This window comes from Vigna angularis, chromosome 5 (genome assembly GCF_016808095.1).
Source record: "Vigna angularis cultivar LongXiaoDou No.4 chromosome 5, ASM1680809v1, whole genome shotgun sequence".
Taxonomy (NCBI): domain Eukaryota; kingdom Viridiplantae; phylum Streptophyta; class Magnoliopsida; order Fabales; family Fabaceae; genus Vigna; species Vigna angularis.
Genome location: NC_068974.1, coordinates 15,546,535 through 15,557,199, shown reverse-complemented (window position 1 = coordinate 15,557,199; position 10,665 = coordinate 15,546,535). Strand labels below are relative to the sequence as shown.

The window sequence follows — 10,665 nt, the reverse complement described above, 5'->3', positions numbered from 1 at the left end:
TTTATACATTGATTAAAACATGTAGCATGTAAGCAATAGAACATGTACCACATAAACATCACATGTGTTATTAATTATGTTGTCATCATCAAAAACCAGAAGCTTTGAGATTGTAGGTTCAGCTAAATCAGTGCTCTTCTTATCAACAATCTCAACAAATACAAAAACTAGGACGTTTGGGTCCTTTAAATAGAGCGAAAACAGAACAGAAACAAGGTTCGGCCCATGTCGCTAGCGCTCAAGCACCATAAATGGGGCTCTCGAGCGTCGAACGATACTTTTTAGCGCTTAAGCGCCCAAAAGGGGTGCCCAAGCGGTGTGCGGTGCAGTTCTAGCGCTCAAGCCCCCTTGAGGGGCGCTCAGGCGCGGCGCGGGAAGAAAACTGGCACTCTGGTTGACTTTTCTGTACTCTAGTTGACTTTTCTACATTCCGACTCCTTCATACTTTGACTCCTCTTCCAAATCACTTCATTAACCTACTAAAACAAGGGAATTTAGTCATAAAATCATTAAGTTCAACCTCAACTCTCTTATTCAACCTCAACTCTCTTATTCAACCTCAACTCTCTTTTGTCGTCTTCATAATCACCTCGGCCTCGACCTCCTCATTATCGGACTTCTTGACCTCTTCCACCAGAACCTCAACCTTGAGTGTTTCGAGCTCCTCCCTTGAAGTCAAGTTTTTCTTGAAATGTCTGATCAAGTGGCTCATAATTCTTCCTTCTTCGCTGCTCATGTGCCTCTAGATGTTCTTCAATTAAGAGCTTTGACAAATCCATGGACTCTCCGATGGCACAAACTATTTTATTGAAGTATTTTGTCAATGACCTCAAGAATTTCTCCACAACTAGGCTTATAAGTAATGGGTCTTTATTTTTGTCAAGTTGATGAGCCACAGTTTCAACCAGATTTCTGTACTCGGCTACTCGTTCTTTCTCCTCCATTCTCAAGGTTCCAAACTCGCGTGTGAGAGTTTAAAGCCTGACTTGCTTAATTTGGTCATCCCATTTGTATGTCTTGTCTAAGATTTCTCACGCTTTTCTTGAAGATGTAGAGCTTACTATCTTCTCAAAGCCAGACTCGTCCATAGCTCGGTATCATATGTACAAAGTTAATTTGTCCTCCACTCGCATTTTTCTAAATGCAATAGCCTAGGCAACCATTTATTCTTCATTTTCTGTTGGCTTTTTGTATCCATTCTCAACTACATCCCACACGTCTTGGGATCCAAGAAAAGCCTTCATTTGTACACTCTAGTTATCATAGTTTACCTTCTTTTTCAACTGAGTTACGAAAACACTATTTGTAAATTTGGCCATCTTATTATTCCTTCCTCAAACACTCAAGCTTTCTCTAACTCCTAAAACACTCAAGAAAACTTTGCTCTCTCCCCACTCAGACACTTAGGCTCATAAGCTATGATACCAATTAGTTAGGAGAAGACACTCACTTAGAATAATTTGAATTTGTTTCAATGTGTATTTATATCACATGAACATCACAATTTAAAAGACAAACATTTGGCCTTTCATCTCTAAGCCATATTGTCTCCACAAAACATAGTACTATAATGATAATAAATATAAAAACATAACATAACTCTTGCCATACTAATACATTAAATCTTACCACTCACTGTCTAATAACTTCTAAATTTAAGTTTATTCCAATGTCCTTATAATTTTTCTTAAATTTTAAATTTACCAAGCAAATCTTTCAATTTATTATAATTGTATGATTTTTTATTCGTACAGTATCATCCAAATCATTCAATCATTATGATTGTTGACACATACACTCTCAGCTTAATATCGAATAATCAAATTTCAATTTCAATTTCAAAATTGCTTTATATGCATGACCTTAAATAACACAATTACAATCTATGCACAATTTTTTGATAGATGGAGGACCTGAATTCAATTAGCATAATTTAAATTTTAGTAAATGTAACTATATAATTTCAACATCTATAGAACTAAAATTGAAATTAAACCGTATATAAATAAAGCTAACTAATTATGGGAGAGTAATCTTTACAAAAAAAAAATGAATATAAACAAAATCTCGTTCTACAACTCAGAAGGAAGCAGTAATTTCATCCGTAGAGTTAGTATTTAAATCTTCAGAAGACATTTTCTTATCAAAGTAACCTCTTTCCAAATAAAAAGCAGGTTTTTGAGGCAAGGTAACTATTGAACTTTCATTTGTTAACATTGATACAACATCAAACATTGTTGGTCGATCATTTGCATATTGTGCTACGCATAAGAGACCCACTTGAATGCATCTTTTCACTTCATCAAGATCAAATGACTCACTCAATGATGGATCTACTAATTGGAGAGGTGCACCTTCTTTCCATAACTCCCACGCCTATCAATTTTAGATAAATTAGACAAAGAAGAATAATATTAAGAAAAAGGAACTCTTTTACCGTAATTTCACATACATGTCCTAGAAGATTAAGAGGGAGATCAACATCATATAAGCTAGTGTTTCTTCTCCCACTAACAATTTCAAGCAGCAACACTCCAAAGCTGTAAACGTCAGATTTTGTAGAAAAAATTCCTTCCATGGCATATTCAGGAGACATGTAACCACTACAAGCAAAATTTATTCATAATATGACAAAAACAAGCTTAATTTACATATTCTTATGTTGGAAAGAAATAGTTTTGAAAGCTTACTAGGTTCCAATAATCCTACTAGTATTTTTCATGGATTCTTCCTGTGTAAACATTCTTGCCAATCCAAAATCAGAAATTTTTGGATTCATATTCTCATCAAGAAGTATGTTACTAGCTTTCAAGTCTCTATGAATTACTTTTAGTCTTGAGTACTTATGAAGATAGAGTAATCCTTGAGAGATTCCTCCTATTATATTGAAGCGCTTCTTCCAGTCCAAAACCTTGCCTTTGTCATAATCTTCACAAAGAAAGGCAACATAAATATTCTGAAAATATATACTACAGATAAAGGTAAAAAGCAAAAGGACTTTCTTAAGTTATACAGAGCATGAAACATATTGCAAAATTAAGTTAAGAAATAATTCTCACCAAATAAATAGCAGTCCAAGCTTTTGTTTGACATGAACTCATAAATTAGAATCCTTTCCTCTTCATAAATACAATATCCAAGTAGTTGTACAAGATTCATGTGCTGAAGTTCACATATAAGCACGAGTTCATTTTTGAATTCTACAATTCCTTGTCCTGATGTTTTTGAAAGTCTTTTTATGGCAACTTCTTGACCAGAAGGAAGGATTCCCTAAAATGAAAACAAAAAGATTATTAGACCTTTAATAAAGAAACTTCTTAATAACACAAAAATCAATACTTGGTCTCATATCACCTTATAAACAGGTCCAAATCCTCCTTCTCCTAATTTGTTTTCAGAAGAAAAGTCGTCTGTTGCCGACAATACTAATGTATAGTGAAACACGTTTAGATTTTGTATCATCTTGAATTCATCGTCTGAAGCTTTGACATCAAAGAATCTATTTGGTGCTGCTAAATCTGCCATGTTATTCTCAGCCACCCCTTTTCTTTTTTTCTCTGTTTAGATTGAAATATGAATGATTAAGATTGAGATCAAATAAAGAAATTAAGTTATAAAGCATCTAGAACCATGTTTATTTCATATATATAACTAACCTTGAAGCAGACGTTTTCTTTTCTTTATGACAAGAGCAATTGCACATATTACTAACAGAGCAGCTACTACTGAGACAACAGTTATCCATATCCACATTTTTTTACCTGCATGCAGCATTCAACATTTACAAACACAAGTCACTAAAGTTAAATATTAGTTACTTTTTGTGCTAAGTAAAATTTATAAACTAAGTTAAAAGGGAAGTACTAAGAAGTTGTGAAACTGTATATGGTAAGCATACCTTTGTGATGGTTGCTGTTTACAAGTAAGTAAAATGTAGAGCCCCCACTAGCAAAATTAGTACCTTTGATGAAGTTCCAGTGATAGAATACACAACCAGTTCCATCATCATCATCATAGTTTGTGAATCCAGCACAAGTGCAGTTTCTCCAGCACATATCCCGACAATCACTTAGGCCATAACTCGAATTTGCTAGATTGGTTATCATGTCTTCATTGGGGTACCCTTCCCTTCTGTCAAATACATCACCAGGATGCCTGCATAATGGTATCTCCTCCCATTGTTGGCACCCTTCATCTGTGTTGTAGCCATAACACAAATCAGCCCTCGCAACATTATTATCGGCTCCATTCCGATTTATCAGCTGCCCAGTTTCTAAAAGCGCCCATCTTGTATGCTCTTCATTGAAAGTTGTTATTGAGAAGTAGCTTTCGTTTTCATTTGAGACAATAATGTAATATGTGTCGTGTATGAATCCACCGTTTCCCAGATTCCCACTTGCCCAACACAATTTTCCTCTTCGCTTGATGGTCAATTCCCTTTCAGTGGGTTCCCATTCAAGTTCAAATGCCCCAAGACTTGGTTTTTCAGAGGTCAACCACGAAACTAGTGACCATTTATGACCACTCTTGTGATTGACACCTAACTTCATCCCAGGGAACAAATTATCAGTAGGGTAATCAAAACTTTGCCACAGCGTTGTGTTTGTTCCATTGGGGTGAAGTTGTTGCAGTACAAAGTTGCCCGTGTCCAACAAGGTGGCCACAGTGTTTTCGGAAGGTTGTGGTGAAGAGTAAAGGATGATGGGTTCAATATCTTTGGATTCTATTTTCAGTACACCAGAATGGCTTAGCAACAGACTTGCATCCTTGTCAACAGGTTGATTTCTATTACCAATCCAAGACGGCCAATACTCATATTTGGGGCCTATACCTGATATGATCAAATAACAGCAGTTGTCAAGTGTTTGAAATCCAAGGCCATAACCGTTTTCAGATTGAACCAGGGTGGTGGAATTCAGTTTTTCTCCAGGCTTCAAACTGTTCTTTTCGGAGGTAACGTGGATACAAGTGATCCACCACCAGAAGCTCAAAGCAAGCACAAAATATTGAGGTTTACAACTAACCATCTTCGGTTCTCGCCCGGCAATGTCACAATATGCACCGAATTGGTTCAACATATGGTGGTTGGCAATGACGAACTCGCTCGTGAGAAGCCGGAGCGTGAAAGGCGACCGCGCAAAAAGAGCCTTAGCGTCGCCGATCCGGCCCTTGTTGCACCAGTAGCGCCCCACGACGACTTCTGACAACAATGGAACAGGTTATCTCTCATGTCCAAAGCGGAAGAACATGCGCGAACGAATGCTTCAACTTTTTGTCAGTTGCCTAATTCGCTGGGAACAAATTCAGATTTGTCGGCTTGATCAAACGGTTCGGAACGGATTAGGTGTTTTTTGTTACTTCTATATCTGATGATATCGTAGGCAGCGGCTCTAACATCTTCGACCGCGATACCACCTACGTGCACCGCCATGAGCACGAGATCTGCATCCTCATGCGCACTGTCACCAATATCAGCACTGTCACCAATATCAGCACCGTCACCAATGTCAACCTCCGCCAGGGACTATGACGTTGTGTAGGAGGAAGGAGTTTTACAGGTGGATCGGAAGATGAAAAATAACTTTGTATAGGAGGAAGAGTCTCTTAAAATTACGTTTAGATCTTATTAAAAATAAATAAATAAAGTGACTGTGTAAAATATTTACAAACGACATACTATAGATGGAGAGTCAGGTAATAAATGTTTTAAACTTAAAGAAGGAGCACAATAAAACAATCATCATTAAGTAATCCTTAATAAAGTATATGGAAACTCTCTCATTCTAAACATTATCCAATCTTCATCATTTTTCTCTCCCTTTTTCTTCATCTTCTATCATTGTGAAATCTTTCCATATAATTTAGAATAGTCGTTTAGTACTTTAGGTATATCTTTTAGTATTAAGGACAAGAAACTAACTGTCAATAACCAAGAGACACAACAAAAAAATAAAGCTTAAAAGTAATTTATATCCATTATTTTCATGAAGTTTGATCTAATTTAACCCATTCAGTTCAAGAAAAAAGCATTTAAAATTGGATTGGATGTACTGATAATTCCATTTTTATTTTTAAATCTAATCAATACAACTAGTGTTGTCAAAATGAGTTCTAACCTAATAGCCAACCCGGTTCTGTACGGATTTGAGCCGAATTTGATTTGAAAAAAATATAATTTTTTTATGCGGACTAGTTTCAACCCGGCTCACTGGATTGAACCCGTGGTGAGTCGGGTTAGCTCACGAACTCACTTAATTTAATTTAATTATTTATTATTTTTGTGTTTCAATATTATTAATTATCATTTTTTTATGGTGATAAAGAATAAGATATTTCAAGAGGGAAAAATATTATAGATTTATCTATTTAAGACTCTAATATTATAAATGGACAAGTGATACAAAAACTATCAATATTAAAAACTTATTTGTTCGCCTTTTGTACATGTTTTTGGACTGTAATACTTTTTTATTTCATTTTTAATTGTCTTTGGAGTTTAACATCATTTTAGTGTGGGGTTTATTTAGATTTGAATTAAAAAGAATTGTAATTTTTTTATTTTAAAAATAACTTATAATTAAATGAGTCAGTGAGCCAACCTCTTTAAGTCACCAACCCATAGTGGGTTGGGCCGGGTTCGAATTTTTTCAGCTCACTAATAAGTGAGCGGGGTTGGGTTGACTCACTAAGTGACCAACAACTGGTGGACCGGACCGGATCGAGTCGAGTAACCCGTTTTAACATCTCTAAGTACAACATTTATTGTCATTTAGTTTTTAAATTTGTTTTCATACTTCTTTTTCCTAATGCATAGTTTGAAATTGTAAATACTTTGTGTCTAGAAACCATTTTAAAAAAGTGTAACAAATGAAGGTTTATTTAGAATAGATTAAACAAAAAGTGATATAAAACTGTTTCACTTAAAAAACTAGTTGAGTCAATAAATGAGAGAATATTTTGGGTTTGTGTAAGGTATAAACTTTTAATAGATGAACAATGGCCATTAAAAAATAATATTTTTTTTATTCGGGACCAAAATGGGAAAAAAATATTGAGAATAGATAATTATATATATATATATATATAACCACTTAATGAAGGAGTAAAATCAAGAAAAACAACTTTCCAACGTTTTGCTAAATTAAGATGTAGCAAAAACATCTTTATTGTAGAAAAATTTATAATGTAGAAAAAAAAATTTATACAAGATGAAAAGAAGGTTTTTTGTACTCGATTTTTAATCGATATAGAAGAAGATATATAAAAAGTATTCTACTTTTTATACCAGTTCTACAATCGGTGTAGAAAGTTTGCTATAAGAAGAATGTTTTGGGTACACTAGTAGAAAAACAATTTTCATGACAGCTTATTATGACAGGTGAAATCCATCTGTCATAATACATTGACAGGTGGTAATTTTGTAATAAAACTAAAAGATATTATAACAGAGGTTAGGAGAGTTGTCATAATAAGTGTAGAGATGAAATTTTCGTAATAAAAGTTACATGTATTATAAGAGGTAAAAGTCACCTATGTAAGTTGGACGGGTGGCAAAATTGATATTATGATGAAAACATATTAGGACAAGTTTTAAAAGACCTATCATAGTAAGATTCTACTATGATTTTTGGTTCTTACCTGTCATAATAAGTATAAATCTCTAACTTCAATTTTCCTTCATTTCATTCTAAGTTTTGAGTTCATTTTCGAAGCACCTCTCTAACTATCATGTTTTGAAGTTTAATCAAATAACATTAAAATAAAATAATAATATGAAAACAACTTAGGGTGAAAACACAAAACCTCTAGAACCTGAATCCTCAAACATAGAAAACCTACACAAAAACTTAAACCTAGAATCCACAACATAGAAAAGCTTAGGAAAGCACTTAGGATCTTAAGTAATAGAAAAACCTCTAAGTTAATAAATGCTATTGTGCCTAAAGCGTCTAAGAGAGTTGAAGTCAAACGCTTAATGCTTATCATACTTGAAAGATGTATTCAGCATAACTCTCGAAAACAAACAATCGAGACGATGTCTCTTCCAAAACATACTAAAAGACATTAAATATTAAAATATACAAACCTAAGCAATCTAAACGCCATATGTCTAAGAAGAGACAGAACCAAAAGAAGCGTTTACTTGACTAAACGATACCATAAGCTTAAACAATACTTCGTCCAGCGATGAAGTCTCTATACAACGCTTGGTGTATTTAGAAAAGAGCTTAATTACAAAATGTTACCTAACGGTAGAAATCAAAAAGCACTTTGTTGTTTTGAGCAAGCGTTAAATGACATTAAATTCTCAACATTCAAAAACAACAAAAGTGATATGAAAAGAATATATGTTGCATGCATGATTTACTCTACTCTTTGCAGATAAGCTATTCTACACGCATCCATAGAGCTACTAATAAAATATCAAAAGTGGATGTTAGAGACAAAGGAGATATTCACGGAATGTTCTTCACTTGAAGTCATACATAAAAAGAACATACAACCTACTTCAAGCAAAGTATTGAAAAAGTATGTATATTTTGACAAGTTGACTTACATAACGGTTGTTGTACAAAAAAGAAAGAGAAAACACAAGTATCAAGGCTAAAAGATCATTCTAACAAACAAATCTTCATGAAGCCTTTAAATAGAATAACTTTCAAAAGGAAAATCAAGAAGATAACTTAAGAGGATAGTCAAGTAAGAAGCTTATAACGAAACATTCATACTACAAGCATTCAAGAGAGAAGAAAAGAAAGAGCTTAAGAAAAATAATACATCTGAGCTGAAGAAAAGAAAAAGAAAAGAGAAGAGAAAAAGAGAAAATAAATACTCTTAAACTTCATTGTTGTATTGCTTACTGTTGTAAGATAAAATAGAGAAACACCTGCGAGTGTTTAGACTTCTTTTTATTGTAATCACATCCTCTATGCGAGAGATATTGTCTGAACTACTTGTAAGAAATCGTTGATTGCAATTCTGAAGAGAATTAAAATACTTACAACTGAACTCAACTTGAGTTGAGCAATCTTAGCAAGGTTGTTAAGTACCAGGAGTGGTTCGAATAGTCAAGGAAACCTCGGCTAGGGTTACTAAGTACCAAGAGTGGTGCAAATACTCAAGGAAATCTCGGCTAGGGTTGCTGAGTACCAAGACTGGTGCGAATACTCAAGGAAATCTCAGCTAGGGTTGCTGAGTACCAGAAGTGGTGCTAATACTCAAAGGAAATCTCAGCTAGGGTTTCTAAGTACCAGAAGTGATGGAAACCATAGAGTGAGAGAGCATCACTGATGGAAGAAGGATCCAGTTGGTTCTAGTGGTGAAAGATATCAACCAGATCTTCTTCTCTAAACAAATATGGACGCAGCTACTTCTATTTTCACAACTGAATGTCTGATGCAAGCAGCTGGTTACGTGAATGAATGGATGAAAGAACTCAACGGAATGAAGAAGGATTGAAAGAGTAGGTGTGTTTGGTGGAATGAAGATATAAGGAATCAAAAGGTATTGGAGGAACTCCAAGCAGTAGTGTTCAGTGTTTGAGAAATGACATGAAGGCAGAGATTTGGGTGCTGAAATGTGATGTGGATGGATGGAGAAATGCTAGGAATGGAAGCCTAGCTAGGGAGAGAGGCTAGAGGAAACTCTCGGGCTCTCTCTTGGTGACCTTCAATAAGAAGAAAGTTATGGACAATATCAACAAAAAACAATTCTTCATTCAAATCAAAGGTGCCGGTTACAAGCAATGGAGCAAGGTATTTAAAAGAGAAACAAAGCTCCTGGTTCACGCCTACACTTAGCTACGTTAGCTATGATGCAAGGGCCAGTTGTGCAAGTGGGAAGAAAACGTGAAGAGCCACGTGTTTGAAACTGTTGAATCATTTTTGAAGCTTCTGGATGCACATGGATTATGCTAGATGCACATGATGTCCTAATGTTCACGCAGAGCGCAAGTTGGAGGGTGTTGAGCGGTGCAAGCCCTTTTGTTCTTCAACCAAGCTGCTGAATGTGACTCATGTAGGCTTCCAAAGCAGCTGGATGGACAGTTGGACAGTGCCTTTATGCATCCAAGTGAAGATTCCAACATTCCTCCAAGTGAAGATTTGGCTTGCTTCTCCATTCTTGAAGTTTCCTTGCTTCTTGATTAGTTAATCCATGATTTCCTAACCTTATTAGTCCCTACAAAACATCATACAAACATATTAAAGGTAATCCTTCTAAGACATAGAGAAAGAAAATTAAGAAAGAGCTTTAAAAGTCCTTCTCCAACTTTCTTAGCCTTAGCTTAAGTTGGTACTCCTTTGAATGGAATGTCCTAAATGGGTTTCGATCATACCCTCCATCTTGAAATTTGTCCTCAAATGAGGAAGATATAAAGAAGCACAACTTTCGTTTGTCACTTTCCTCCTGGATCAAAAATATATCTACAATAAGCATCAAATATATCTCCAATTAGTATCAATCCAAGAAAGAATTTTTTTTATGGAAGTAACTTTAAAATAAGGACTTTGTTTTGTAGTTTTAAGGAAATTTGAAAGTCCTAATTCACAAGTCACTTTTCTTTTATCTTAAGTTTCTTGTATCCCTAAGGGTAACAATAACTCAAGATTTAAATTGCCATATTTTGAAGAGGGTAGTATAATGAAAATTGGTGCGGCAATTGGT

The 10,665-nt window shown here is 34.9% G+C and overlaps 1 protein-coding gene across 1 annotated transcript; it reads right to left on the bottom strand.

Annotated features, from left to right (window-relative positions):
- Window positions 1-2,029: 2,029 nt before the first annotated feature.
- LOC108339733 (G-type lectin S-receptor-like serine/threonine-protein kinase At1g67520) lies at window positions 2,030-5,683 on the bottom strand. Its single transcript, XM_017576932.2, has 7 exons — window positions 3,899-5,683; window positions 3,657-3,761; window positions 3,355-3,557; window positions 3,060-3,270; window positions 2,691-2,928; window positions 2,453-2,603; window positions 2,030-2,376 (listed from the first exon to the last, which is right to left on the bottom strand). Exons 1-7 carry the CDS (start codon window positions 5,076-5,078, stop codon window positions 2,080-2,082), a joined length of 2,385 nt encoding a protein of 794 aa, XP_017432421.1. The 5' UTR covers window positions 5,079-5,683; the 3' UTR covers window positions 2,030-2,079.
- Between the last annotated feature and the right edge of the window lie 4,982 nt (window positions 5,684-10,665).